At 46.7% G+C, this 14,700-nt stretch overlaps 1 protein-coding gene across 1 annotated transcript; it reads right to left on the bottom strand.

Annotated features, from left to right (window-relative positions):
• Positions 1-1,472: 1,472 nt before the first annotated feature.
• On the bottom strand, positions 1,473-13,707 carry LOC132996702 (sodium/potassium-transporting ATPase subunit alpha-1). Its single transcript, XM_061067036.1, has 23 exons — positions 13,487-13,707; positions 13,006-13,122; positions 9,974-10,033; positions 8,763-8,864; positions 8,536-8,637; positions 8,336-8,449; positions 8,081-8,215; positions 7,799-7,916; positions 7,385-7,653; positions 6,993-7,301; positions 6,338-6,472; positions 6,046-6,238; positions 5,773-5,948; positions 5,540-5,676; positions 4,824-4,974; positions 4,565-4,733; positions 4,326-4,480; positions 4,115-4,238; positions 3,778-3,923; positions 3,551-3,681; positions 3,322-3,423; positions 2,762-2,853; positions 1,473-1,661 (listed from the first exon to the last, which is right to left on the bottom strand). The coding sequence occupies exons 1-23, from the start codon at positions 13,496-13,498 to the stop codon at positions 1,633-1,635; spliced, it is 3,078 nt and encodes a 1,025-aa protein (XP_060923019.1). The 5' UTR covers positions 13,499-13,707; the 3' UTR covers positions 1,473-1,632.
• Positions 13,708-14,700: the final 993 nt, after the last annotated feature.

Here is a 14,700-nt window from a genome sequence, read left to right as displayed (position 1 = left end):
CACACGATGTAACACACAGAATAAGCAGAATCAGGAGTAAACAAACAGAAAGCCACAGGTGCACCTCACAAACAGATGGATGCTCAGCAGTCCACTGTACGTGTGCACGTGCAGGTGCATGCACACGCACGGTCAGTACGCCGTATTATTATTATTATTGTTTTGCCGAGTGCATTCACGTCCCATTCATGTGCCATCAGTGTGGCTCGCGTGTTGCCAGTGTTGCTCTATAAATAGCCCAGATTTTATTTAGATGTTAGAGAAAGAGGAGAGAGAGTGGACTCTCCGAGTTGCCATAGCAACAGGCACGTTCAGGAGCCCTGCTTGTGAACGAAGGATGAAGGCATGATAATGGAAGTCTCTATCTCTCCTTCTATCGCCCACTTTCTCCCTCCCCACCTCCATTCATCTGGTATAGATTGCTTCATCAGGGGTTACAGCTCATCAGAAAATTATTAACAAGCAACAGTTTACGCGCCCGAGCCGCAGCGAGAGGATTAATTACGTCTTGGATACGCCAATATGTGTCGTTGTCTTGCTTTTTTCCCTCTTGTTCATCACATCGATTCTCGCCATCCATCAACCTCGTTCTTTCTCCCTTTGCCGCCTCCTACACTGGCTCTTCTTCTTTGTTCGGTTTATTGGCGGCTGGCCACCAAAGTCAAGGTGCATCAACGCCGTCTACTGTGTTGTCCCTCTATATCTAATAGCTTCTTCTTCTTGGTTCGGTCTAATGGCGAGTGACCACCTACTGGGTTGGTTACACCGACTCGCTCTGCTGCAGATTAAGAAGGAGGAACCCTGATTGGCTGATTGAAACATTCATTCATCTTCCCTGAGAACATCAACGCTTTAGGGTCGATACGAGTGTTACTGAATGTTTGTGAAGCCGTCAATCTGTGACCTGGTTGGTGTAAAGATGGGATATCGTGCACGCAAACACACACACACACGCATTAGGAGGAGTTGAGGTAGAAGGGGAAATTGATGATCTGGATAAACACCAAGTACATAGCACTGGAGTAATTCATTTTCACTGAGGGCCTCTTTGCATTAGTGGTCAACGGAGCGATCCATCGCAAACACCGCTGTGGTAGACTGGCTCTTGAGATAATGGACACACACACACACACTTATCCATGCTTCCCAATCTAATGTACCAGATAACAGATAACACTGAAATTAATCGTTTAATTTCATGTAAACACGGAAAATCCAACACCGCTTTGATTTGACTTTTTCGTTTTTTTGACAAAGGCGACGGTGACTCTGTGTATCTGACCCCAGAGCCGAAGTTTAGGAACCGCTGAGGTGGATAATCCCACCGCACGGGTCACCGGTACACACTGCATCTGCATGAAGTCTCCCCCCCCCCCTTTCTTCAAACCCTGTTTTTGCCTCTCAATTGTGTGTGTCAGAGAAATCCACAAGCAAAAGTGTGTGCATGAAGAAAAAGAAACGTCCAAGCAGCCTCAGGTGTACAATGGTACAGAAATGTTTTATTGCGAATGAAATACATTAAGATATTAAATTATCAGTGTTTGGTGTTGTTGTCTTTTTTTCATGTATGTAACACGGCAGTAAATAAAGCTGAAACACTGACTGCTCCTTTCTTGAATGTGTCGTGTCGCCTCAGTAGTATGTCTCCTGTTCAACCCAACCTAGAAAACCAAAAGGGACAGTGTTAGGGACAGTTTGTTGTTGGGAAGTTTCACGTCACATTTGGGCTCTAAATCCCAAAAAGTCTTCAACTTTGCACTCAGGCCGCGGGGGTGTGATATCATCCCTCATGCTGCCTGGCGGCCGTTCCAAGAAATCGGAGCAGATTGGAGAGCGTGAGCGAGTCACTTGCAGAATTTGGAGCAAGCGCCGCCTCACAGTTTCTCATGAGGTGATGATATCATCCTCGAAGCCTTTTAATAATCTCCCAGAGAAAAACATCAATGTGTTGGCTCCTGTATCGTTAAATGTACACACAATCAATTAAATCTATTAGGAGCCATTGTGGTTCCAGTGATCTTGAATAATGAGATTTAGCCGCTTTTTCTCGGCCCTAAAGCTACGTTTCATTTTTAGGGCAAAGAAAATACTGGGCTTGAGTCCTGGTTTCCACTTTTGAGTCGAAGTGAGGAAATTCAATGAGCACAGGATTAAAAATAATTAGCTTTGGGCCTCGCACTGGGGAAAATGTCACTTGATCAAATTCTGGTTTGACTCAAATAAAAAGCCTGAAACTGTGAAGTGTAAAATCCGTTTCGTAAAAACACAGGAGCTGTTTGAAAACTGGCAGTTGAGCTTGTTTTCTGTGTCTGACTCTAACTCATTATTCACCATGGATAGGCAATGAGGTGTTCACTGATCTGTGCTGTGGGGCTCAGATGTAGCAGATACACACACACACATGCACACGCACACACACTGGTGTAGCAGAGCCAGCCCTACATGCAGGTTCTGCTCAGCTCTGTGGGTGGAATGAGGCATGAACAATGGCAAGGTTGGGGGTTCCAATCCCACTGGGCCCTGCCATCAGTCAAAGTTCACTGGTGTGTGTGGAGTAGGGAATTTGTGGCAGTAACGCACACACACACAAGCACATTGACACATGGGAACCTACAGTGCTCATGCTAAATGTGTTTACACCTGTATTTTCACTTCCCTACATCGGAAATAATCCTGTTTTCATCTGTTTGCTTCAATGGACGATAAAAGAAACACGTGTGAAACAAAAGTAAAAGCAAGGAACTGTGAGTGGAGGTCTTACCGCCTGGGTTGCGTCTGAGTATATATCTTCTGGCCTCATCGTACAGGAAGATGAGGAGGGAGTAGGGGAAGGCACAGAACCACCAGCATGGCCTGAAGTAGATGGAGAAAGAGAGAGAGAGAGTGAGTCACAACTTTTAATCTGACTAAAAGTACAAGAGTCCTCCTCCAGGCCTGTGTGAGAGTTAGTGAGTAATACAGGTACGGAGAGTTTAATGTCATTACGCTCGGCTGAAGTTTCGCTTAGAGCACATAAAAGCCTTTGGGAGAAGAACATTAAGCTTTGGGATTTAATTCAGAAGCTCGTCGGTGGCGAAATGAGGCCGAGCCGGGCCGTGGATGGATCCTGTGTTCGCTCCTCTTTTCTAATCTATTCTTATTGGTTTATTTTACCTGTGTTAAACTAGCAAAGCGTGAGCTAACACCCAGACATGATCTTTACACGTGTGAAAATAAAAGCAGTGATCCTGAAAATCTAACATATGCAACAAAGTGGTTTAAAGAAACCGAAAGTGGCAGATTTTTAATGAATGGATATGCTTGTTGGGAGTTTTTACTCACTTGAGGGGATACATTCTCAGGGCAACGTCCATGCCCGGGCAGTATGACAGGAAAGCTGCCAGAGCGGTTTCCTCAAACAGCCCAAAGATGAGGATGCGATTCCTGAGGAAGCAAAATAAGATACTTAAATCCCTGTTTGTACATTTTAATTCCATTTTTGGGAGTTTCTTTAAATGACAGTTGTGATTTTAAGGATAGGTAGGTATTTCCGGTTGCCGTGTGTACGTACCTCATTCCTTGTTGAATGATGGAGTTCCTCCTGGTCTTGCAGATGATCAGATCGGCCCACTGGACGACCACGATGCTGGCGAAGAACGCCGTGTGGCAGGTGAACTCTACGATCTTTCTGCGCTCGTACGTCTGCGTTTACAGAAAGGAAAGTTACTCTACCGCCCATTCTCTTCCCTCGAAGTCCGAATGAACCGGACACATCAATGGTCATGAACCAGTACTGACCCACTGCTGTCCGTAGCTGTCTTCCAGGTCGTTGACGTATTTGTCGTCCCAGTCCATTCGGATCCCCAACAGGTCCATGGGGAGGAAACCGTTTTCAGCCAGGATGACGAAATATGTGAAGAAGCCAGCTGTGGCCTGCATCATACCTAACAGAGGAGACGAGCAATGTTTAACTTTGTGCTTCCAAAGGATAAGAAATTATATTATTGTTGACGCGAAAATACACAGATTGTCGCTCTTTGTCGCCCTCTGCAGGAAGAATCCGTGCACAGCAACAGAAGAAGGTGGATTTATCACTTGACTATCATTGAAATGAAGCATCATTAGGGTTTCTTACCGATCTGTCCGTAGGCGATGCTGATGAGCCTCTCGTTCACCAGTTTGTCCGTTTTGGGATTTCTGGGCTGTCTCTTCATGATGTCGCTCTCAGCTTCTTCATAAGCCAGGGAGATGGCAGGGACCTGGGAGACGATGGGGAAATAAAAAATGAAGACCTCATGTTGTCAAGTAACGAGATAATCAGCTGTGTGCCCAGTCAAAGAGCTCACCATGTCGGTTCCCAGGTCGATACAGAGGATGGTGACGGTTCCCAGGGGCAGAGGGATGTTGGCGATGATGAAGAGGAGGAAGGGTGAGATCTCGGGGATGTTACTGGTCAGAGTGTAGGCGATGGACTTCTTCAAGTTGTCAAAGATCAGACGACCTGACGACGTAATTTAGCGAATTAATATTAGGAGGGAAGAGATACAAAAAAATTGAGCCGGTGATGTTTTTGTGTTGGTCTTACCTTCTTCCACGCCGGTAACGATGGAGGCAAAGTTGTCGTCCAGCAGGATCATGTCAGCGGCCTGCTTGGAGACGTCAGACCCAGCGATCCCCATGGCAACGCCGATGTCGGCCTTCTTCAGCGCAGGAGAGTCGTTCACACCATCACCTGTCACGGCCACGATGGCGCCCTGCGGAGAAAAGAAACCAGCGTTGGTCCCACATTTCTTGAAAACAACACAAGCGTTTCTGAGAGCTTTTTATCCCTGCGTCGTCAATACCTGTCTCTGGCAACCCTCCACAATAATCAGCTTCTGCTGAGGCGAGGTTCTGGCAAAGACGATCTCAGTGTGGTACTTCAGGATATCGTCGAGATGCTCCTCTGTCATATCTTTCAGCTCGCCTCCGTGCACGACGCAGGCCTTGGCATCCCTGGGGGGGGGGGGGATCAAAGCAAGGGGTTAGGACAAGATCCTTCCTCTGAGAGGAAAAAAGAAAATCAGGGAATGGGGTTACGTGAGAAAACAGGAAATTCCTCAGGACATTTAAAGAAAAATGAACGCATCCTCAGCAAAAAGCATGACCTGCAGACAAGGAATCATGAATGATGACTTAACACGGCCATGATACAGGCTTGTGTTTATACTTTCCAGACAGGGGAAATCTCTCATCAATTTCCAACAGTGTCAGTCCTCTGGCCCTTATTCGGCCCTGCATGAGGATGTGTGATCTTTTCACAGTTTAAAAGGGATCTGAACACACAGACTGAAGTTGCTTGAGTAGGACCAGTAAAGTCACAAGCTCAGAGCTCTAACTAGGTTCATTTGTCTGCAGTGAATTAACAGTAAAAGCCCTTTTGGCTGAATCGTCTGCTGGGCCTTGTTAACCTCTGATTGAATTTTGCATGATTAGCTCTGGCAATCGGGTGGAAAATTGCCGGCTGTGCCACATTTAATGGGAGATGGGAGATGTCGTGAAACTGGACGAGAGCACGAACCTGGGGTTGACCTCTGACACTGGGACGTTCAGGCGGGCAGCGATGTCCTCAACAGTCTCGTTGCCTTCAGAAATGATACCCACACCCTTAGCAATAGCCTTGGCTGTGATTGGATGGTCACCCGTTACCATGATAACCTGAGGGGAGGAGGAGGGAAGAGAAAACACTTTGTAAACTCAAGAAACACATTTCTCTTTGCTGTGCTAGACACTTGAATAGAGGCGGATTCACACCTTGATTCCGGCGCTCCTGCATTTGCCGACGGCGTCAGGCACGGCGGCACGAGGAGGATCGATCATGGACATGAGGCCGATGAAGCACAGCTTCTCAGTGGGGAAGTTCACTTCGTCTGTGTCGAATGCAAAGCCGTCTGGGAACTGCTCATCGGACAGGCTGTAGTGGCAGAAGCCTGGAGAAGGCGACAGGAAGAAAACGGGTTAACACATTTGTTTTACTTGTCAGAGATGGATGGAGGGATAGAGCTTTAGAATGGAGTGGTGTCGTACCCAGAACTCTCTCTCCGAGTCCTCCCAGCTCCACGTACGCGTTCTGGAAAGCGTCCTTCATCTCGTCGTCCAGATCCTGCTCCTTGCCTTGGATCATGATGCTGGAGCAGCGGTCCAGAATCCTCTCCGGGGCGCCTTTCATCACCAGCAGGTGGTTGGTCTCTCCGGGGGTGTTGTTCTTGTGGATGGAAAGCTGCCGAACAAGAGAGGGGTTAAATTTGAATTTTTTTTTTTTTTTTTTAAACTATCAGTTGTTGTTTCACCTGCAGTGGGAACCGTGTGGCCTGCTCACCTGGTACTTGTTGGTGGAGTTGAAGGGGATCTCAGAGACCTTGGTGTATTTGTCTCTCATGCCGCCGACGGATCCGCAGCACAGCTCGATACACTTGAGCAGAGCGGCTTCTGAGGCGTCACCGGCCACATCTCTCTGTCGATTGAGGGAAAAACCGTTAGATAAACAACTCGACTCCATGAGAGGATACTTTACAATTGAATAAAAAAGCTCAGCACGCCTCGTTTATTTCTCCCCTTGACTGAAACAGAAATATATTTGCCAGTACTCATTAAGAAATAAATCAATGGATCTGTCGGGCCCCCTCCTTTATATTTCAGTAAAGGCCTTTAATTAATTTGAGAGCTTTTTATAAAGATCTGTGGATCTGTTTGTCCACGTTTGTATTTTTTTGTCAGATGCCAAAACTTCCCTGCCAATCCACGTTGCCAAGACACCTCCCACACACTCCCTGCTTTTCATGTTTCACCTGGCAACAGTGTTCAGTCCAACATGATGTTTTAAGAAAGAGAAAACATTACACGAGGAACGAGGGCAAACTCCTCACTTGTTTACAACATGGACTAAGAGATGGTGTTATACCGAGAGCCCAAGTTAATGAACTGGCAGAACCAGAGCGTGTTTGGCAACCAGGAAGATCGGATCAACATCTCACCTTCAGGATGGGAACGCTGCCCTGCTCGGCCAGGAAGACGGCGCGGTTGCAGAGCCCGGCGATTCTGGCGAGGGCGGCCCAGGTGGCCGAGCTCCTGTCGAAGGAGGCGCCGCTCTGGTTCTCTGTGGTGTCGGCCTCGTGGATCTGGTTGTCGAACCACATGTGGGCCACGGTCATCCTGTTCTGGGTCAGGGTGCCGGTTTTGTCGGAGCAGATGGTGGAGGTGGAGCCCAGGGTCTCCACGGCTTCCAGGTTCTTCACCAGGCAGTTCTTCTTGGCCATACGCTTGGCAGTCAGGGTCAGACACACCTAGAGAAGGGATTGCTCGGGTTAGTCGAGGAGCTGAGTCACCTTTTGGATCCATTTAATACCCAAGAAACAGCAGGACTCACAGTGACAGTGGCCAAGAGACCTTCTGGCACGTTGGCGACGATGATACCGATGAGGAAGATGACGGCCTCCAGCCAGCCATACCCGAGGATGAGGGAGAGGACGAAGAAAGACACACCGAGGAAGACAGCCACACCGGTGATGATGTGGATGAAGTGCTCGATCTCCTTAGCGATGGGAGTTTTGCCGCTCTCCAGACTTGTAGCCAGGCTGGCGATACGTCCCATGACAGTGTGGTCTCCGGTGTTGATGACGATTCCTTTGGCGGTTCCTACAAAGACATTTCAGAAGTTAGAGACAAGAAATCTGAGCTTTTGCAACTTTTCTCTATAGTTTGGGACAAATGTCACCATCTTAAAAATAATAAATAAATCCCTTTCATCGCTGTGATATTGACGTCAACAAAAGTTGTTTACCTTCAACACAGTTGGTGGAGAAGAAAGCAATGTTCCTGGTCTCCAGCGGGTTGTCGTTGGAGAAGTCAGGAGTACGGGTCTGTGGCTCCGATTCACCAGTGAGAGAGGAGTTATCCACCTGGAGGCACAATAATACAACAAGAATGAGATATTTTGAAGACATTCTGTGAAGAAGACACAAGAAAAATGCCTGAGGATAGAAAAATAGATGAGGTTTGCGTGATGAGTCGCGGGAAAATCAATTTGAGAGTAAATGCTTTATTTCCCGTGACATGTTCCCACCTTGCAGCCGTGGGCGTTGACAATTCGCAGATCAGCAGGGATCCGGTCGCCGCCTTTCACTTCCACCAAATCCCCGACCACCACCTCCTCGGCGTTGATGCTTTGCTTCTCACCGTCGCGGATGACCAGGGCTTGCTACAACACCAAAAGCAAAATATGAGTTTTTAGGTTTTTCTTTTATTCACAGACAAAAACAAAAAAAATAATTGCGGGAAATGAATGCAGCTTAATTAGCTGGTCAGCATAAAAATTCACCTGTGGGACCAGGTTCTTGAAGGAGTCCATGATCTTGGAGCTCTTGGCCTCTTGGTAGTAAGAGAAGCAGCCAGTGATGATGACGACAGCGGAAAGCACAACACCAAGGTACAACTGCAGGGAGGGAGCAAATGGTTGTTAGTTCATCTGTGGAGGAACGAGCGGAGATTTGAACACACCCCCGGCGGGAGCCTCCTTACGTTGTCGTTCATGGGTTCGTCTTCTGAGGCCGCCTGGATCCCGTAAGCCAGGAAGCAGAGCATGGCGCCGATCCACAGCAGCATGGAGAAACCACCGAACAGCTGGAAACCAAAGGGATAAAATAACATGTAACGTTTTTGCATATTTTCCGGTTTGAGCGTCAACAAAGAACACACTATTCAAGATATAGTTTATGTTTTGCCTGGCTAATATTCGCAACTTTTACCTGTTTACAGAATTTAACCCATTCTGGCGTGGTGGGAGGAGGCGTGAGGGCGTTGGGGCCGTCGCGGAGCAGGATCTCTTTTGCTCTGGCGCAGGAAAGACCCTAGAAAAGAGATAGGAAAAGGAAAACGTTAAACTCTGCATGCTGACTAACACCAGCCTTGGAGGTAAATACAGAGTGGTGATATCAGTAACCGCATCCCCTGACGCACGCGTAGCCTGTGTAAACTGAGGAGAAACCTGTAAATCCAGTTTTGTCCTTGGAACTTGTTTAGCGGGAGAGGGACAGAGCTGAGCGGCAGGATTCCTGCAGGCGCTGTGAACGGGTTCAGCGCTCAGGCCTCGGGAGGACGTGGGTTAGACAAAAGAAACCACATCCACCGAAAAGAGAAATGTTTCCAGCCTCCTCTGTGTAATGTCACAGTAGGAAACAAAGCTTGGGATAACACTAGTGGGACAGGACGGTTCGGCAATCAGCGAACAGCGTGTACACCAACAAGGTCAAGGCCACGTTTCTCTTTTGGAACGACAGCAGAAGTGGAAAAGTGGGTTTTTTCTTTTCTGGTGACGCCTCTCAGACCTGTGTTCTGTTAGAATGCAGTCTTTGTTTTTTACGAGGGGTGGGAGGGGGGAGGGGGGTGGCAAACTCATACAGGTCAGATTTCAGCAGATAATCGGCATCTGTCAAGCTTTTGGCCGCTGTGGGGTTGTGTTGGCTTGTGTAACGGGACTCTGTGTGTATGTGCGTCCTTGATGCAGACCGGGCACGAAACATGAAGGGAACATTTTGTGACTGAAGCGACTGAAGTTCCTTTTGTTTGATACATATTAACACTTTTAAATGTAATTTTGCTGCATAGTAAGGACCAAAAACACATTTCCGAGAAATTGTGCTGGTGGGGAGGCAGATAGCTTTGAGAGAATCGGTTGATAGGAGCTTTTCACAGACATCTTTTATTTTACAGAATTAATAATATAGAAAAAAGGGTATATTAACAAAAATATCTGTTTGTATTCGTTGGCTGATACACAAAGATATTCCTCCTGTCACTTTTGGGGATTATCTGCCTGTGTGACATCATCACCAGCAGCTCGAACAATAACTCCAGTGAGTCACCATGACAGGCTCTCTCACACACACACACAAACACACTGATGCACACACACAAACACAGGATCAAAAACAAATATACACAAATGCAGATTGCTCACCCGGGTAAGATCAGTCCCATATTTCCTGTGAAGTTCATCGAAGGTTAACTTGTGATCATCCTATGGAGAGAGAGAGAGAAGGGGAGAGAGACAATTAATACTAATTCCAAAGTCCTTTTAAAAGCACACACATTATCTCCTTTGAGGATTTAAACATGCCCCGTCATGTAAGACCCAGGGGGAAATAGAGATGACTCGGCAAAAGTCAACCGTCTGATCAGGATTATTATTGTGCGCCGCTTCAAGATCAGCCAGAGCAGAGGTTTGAGTGAAACTAGTCTGGGACCCAAACACAACAGGCTCGGCCGAAGCCAGCCGTCGCATGGACTCATCCACACAGTCGGTTTGCTGTGAGCAAACAGCACAATCAATGCCCACCAACCGACACACCGGTGTTTGCTTTACAGGAGTGGAAGCTGCATCAACATCAGTAAATGGAGGATTTTTTTTATCTCCTAAAGGGTCAATTTGGAGTGGTTTTTTTTTTTCTTTTCCACCCAGTAGAAAAATCTCTTTTGTTTTGAAATGAAAGAGCGGGGGAACATGGATCTGCACGTGAAGAAGAGGAGAGAATCTGACACATCCGTGGGCCTACACGGACTTTTCTGAATAACGCCCACAGCCGGTGAGCCAGGACATTCATCCAATATCATTTGGATAATCTGCTGATGATAATATCTGACTCCCACCTTCCATTTTTGTTATGCTGTGGAACAACACAAGTATTGTAGTGAAATCTTTAGTGAAAAAGGCCCTCACTGGTTTCTGTGGTGAAGACTTGACAGGTTTTATCTTGTGAGTTATGGCTACTTGCTGATATTAGAAAATAGTGACTGTCTAAATGAATGAGGGAATGAATGTATAAACACATAAAATATCAGTTCACAGTGTCCCATTATATCTCTCTATCAAGTACAAGTTCACTCCGACCCTACTTAAGTGTAATGTCCCCATCCTCCACTGTGTTTATATATAGATACTGTGTGAAATCAGACTGTTGAAAATGCAAAGTCCTCGGCTATTAGCGGGTGAATTGAACCCCTTTGCGTTTCTATGCACTATTTACAGCCAGTGCAGAAAATGGGTGTAACTTCACAGCTCCAGCCTGACACAGTTTTGCATTATAACAAAGATAGCCCAGCGTTCCCGTGCCATGTGCCACGCATAGACGGCAGGTCTTCCATTCTTGTGAAGTCTGAACTGGAAATTCCTGCACTAGCCGCGACCCTCCACCACCTTGGGAGGACCACACTCTCCTGGACCCAGAGTTCAGGAAAAGATATTCCAGACGAAAAATATCAGTGGGATGAAATGTTTGGACTTGGGCCCCATTGCTTCACGTTGCTATGGAAATAGTTTCTATTGTCTTACAGTGGACTTTGAGGCCCCGGGTAATAGTAGGATGATACAAGTGTGATGGTGCAATAATGATTAACATGTCTGCTTCGCTGGCTCCATAGAGACGCACCTACGCTACTGTTTGACTATCGGTTATTATCCTTTAACCACAGGTCAAATCTGAAAACCTGTGGACGTTAAATGCAGGACAGTAAATCACTCTTGACCTTTTTGGTCCCTCCCAAAGTCAAACTTTCTGAATATGTACGTTGCACTTAGGACAGCAGGGGGCCACATTAAAGACAGCGCCTGCTGTTAATTGCCGTCAATGATATGCTAAGTTGGCGAGGTTATGGCAGACAGGTGATACGGTTGCTATGGCATTGAGATGTCCTTTGGCGGCAGCAGGACTTTGAGAGCGAGTTGAGACATAGGCAGGACAATAATCATTAATACGTCAACTAGAGTTGGAGTTTTATTACCTAATAACCCGCAGCACTCTGTGACCGACTGAGTGACATTGGGCGGAAAGTAATTACAGAAATGGCGGCGGGGCTGAATGAAACTGTTACTCTATTGTGATTGTAGTTTTAAAAAAAAGTTAATTTAGACTAACAGCATCCGTGAAAAGCGAATGACCTTGTGAAAGTCACTGAGTTGTAAAAAAAAAATCATATATTACAGAAAATTCTTATTATTTTTAAATTATCAAATCAAATAGTTGAACAATTGAGGAGGACTTGTTTATTAAAGTATTGTAAGTGTTTTGAGATGAATGTGAGATCCGACTCTGGCTCCTTGTGAGCTGACCTTGTCAAGGACACGATCCTACTGAGGTTTACGGGCGCCCTGTCTTTTGAAAGGACACTTTAAAGGTCGTACGACAAACTTCTCTTGCAAGGAAGGACTTAACTAACACGTGAAACCTTAAAATACAAGTTTCTTCTCGGTTTAAAATAGCACATGCACATTTCAACATAGAGTTCTGGTGTGGAAGTATTCGTCGGCCCTTTTTTCGCTGACTTGAGGATGAAGCAAGGGCCTCACTGACCTTGGGAAATGACCTCGAGATTCACACTGAGAAAAAAAAGCTGACACCAGTGGAAACTGGTTAACCACATATCTGCATGTGATACGTCAAACCGAGCTAAAAAACTGTCTGTGCAACTTTTTCACGCTCTGCAAACGTCCGGTCGAGCAAAGTGTGATTGTGCCTCGAGATAAAAAACCTGCTCTTCCAATTAAACTAAGCATCGGAGGAAATTACACGGCTGCATAAAAATCTCTAGATCCTATGTTTTCTCATACGATGACAAATGAACCTCTGACCCCACATTTCAGCGCTTGAGATCCAGTCTAGATCAGCGTGATTTAGACGTTAAGTACAGCTCTGAACTCCTTAATAACATGTGACTGCAGATGCAGTGGTGCAAGCAGCAATCTTTATGAAATGAGGGGCGAGCGGCTCCATCTCATGTGACTCGCCGTGAGGTCAGAGCAGAGGTCTGTGTCCGTTGCGACCGTGTCATTGCTGTGACCAATGGCAGTGGCATACAGTGACCAACAGCATTAACATGGCCTGAGTGATGTGAGTGTGAGGCAAGCAGGATGTTAAAGCCGTGAATCTAGAACCTGTTGCTCTCAGTTTAAAACCTCCCACCAAGATAAAATCTAGTTTTGTTGTGTGAACTCACCAGGTCGACTTCTTTTTTCAGTTCGTCCATATCCTTCTTGTCCTTCTTGCCCCCCTTCTTGGCCTTCTTGGCCCCTTCGTCTGAGGTGGCCGCCAGTTTGTACTCATCTTTCCCTTTCTGCAGTGAAGAAAGTGAGACAAAATGAGTTCCTGGAGAAGACTGAACGCACGAGGGGAAGCCTGCCCTGAAGCTTCCTCTTTTGCCGCGCCAACGCCAAACATGCTGTAAAACATTCTAGGATTGTGAGTAAAGAATTCGACAGGTTTCCTGAAATAAATTCCTGTACGCATGTGCAGGAATTTCTAAGCTGAGGTACAAAGTACTTGGGGCAATCCACGGCTCTCCTGCCAAGCTTAACCAGCAGCTTGTGACCAAACCTTCAGCCCTCAGCTCCGAACTGTGGGAAACTCATAAGCAGGCGGAAAAACATAACGACTCTGACTAGCAGAGGAAAACATGTGACAAAAGCTGTAGTACTTACTCCCAGCCCCATGGTTGCAACTCAAGTCTGAGAGCCGTCAATTGTCCAATTGTCTTTTTAAATTGCAACTTTCCTACTCCGCCTCTCTCTCTCTCGCTCACTCACACACACACTCTCTCTCTCTCTCTCAGCCCAGCTGCGTCCTGTGTCTTCCGCACTCCCCAGCGCAGTGAAGATAGGTTGCCTCACAGCACATTACCTTTATATCCTCAACTGGCTCACCTGCCCTGAGAGGAGGAGTTTGGGAGAGAGAGCGAGAGGGAGAGAGAGAGAGGGGTGGGGGTTGAAACTGGACGGGTGAGTAGTAGTGATGCAGGGGTTGGGAAGGGGGGGAACTCCTGGGGGAGGGAGGTAAAGGCGGAGGAGGAGTGTGAGAGAAAGGGGAGGGGTAGGTCTTGTCTCAACTTCCCTGTTTCTTTTTTCTTTTTTTGCTTTTACCACTTTCCCTCTTGTTTCACGCTTAAGTCTTTAACTTCACACGCGACAGGTGGTTCGGATCAGACAAGCGAATCCCTGTGCATGTGCTTCCTCTCCATGCAGGAATGGAAAACACACACAAAAAAAATGGGTCAGGATAGCGGAAGAGGGAATGACAAATAGAGATAAAGCTGGAAAGGTGAAAGTCCAGTTCTGCAGGTGATTTGTTTGCCAAAAGCTGAGAACGAGCTGCAGGCATTTGAATAACAAAGTGCGAACGAGGCAGAGACGTTCGCGGCTGTTTAGAGACGGCGCGGGAAAAAGAGTTTGTGTGCCAGAGGAATGCACAGGGAGGAATCCTCTCTGTCTGAGGTCAAAGCTTCTAGCGAACCGAAAGTAACCGAAAGCAAAAACACCTCGTCATCGATTTAAAGAGATTTCACCTCAGGAAATGTCAAAAGAGCGGCGCTGGAATGTCTTACACAACGCTAAACCGCAGTGTTTTGCATAGATTCATCCTGCTCTAACAATGAATGAGCTTAGAGAGGTCATTGGGCCACTTCCCGCAACTCCTGTTTGATTAATACACATTAATCGTCCGGGGAAAAACATGAAAAATCCGATTTGAGGCCCCATGTGTGCCGGGCCTCCTGAGCGTGCAGGTGAGATTTGGGTTTCACGTCTGAGCTCGGGCAAAGTTCAGCTGCTGCTGAGCCCTGACACGGATACAAATACTTATTTAATTGTTGTTGCAGGAAATGTTTGCCCAATCTTAAGTTAGAGCCCCTATAGTTGGG

This window comes from Limanda limanda, chromosome 23 (genome assembly GCF_963576545.1).
Source record: "Limanda limanda chromosome 23, fLimLim1.1, whole genome shotgun sequence".
NCBI lineage: Eukaryota > Metazoa > Chordata > Actinopteri > Pleuronectiformes > Pleuronectidae > Limanda > Limanda limanda.
Note: the sequence above shows the minus strand (reverse complement) of the source record. Positions and strands in the feature narration are given on the sequence as shown.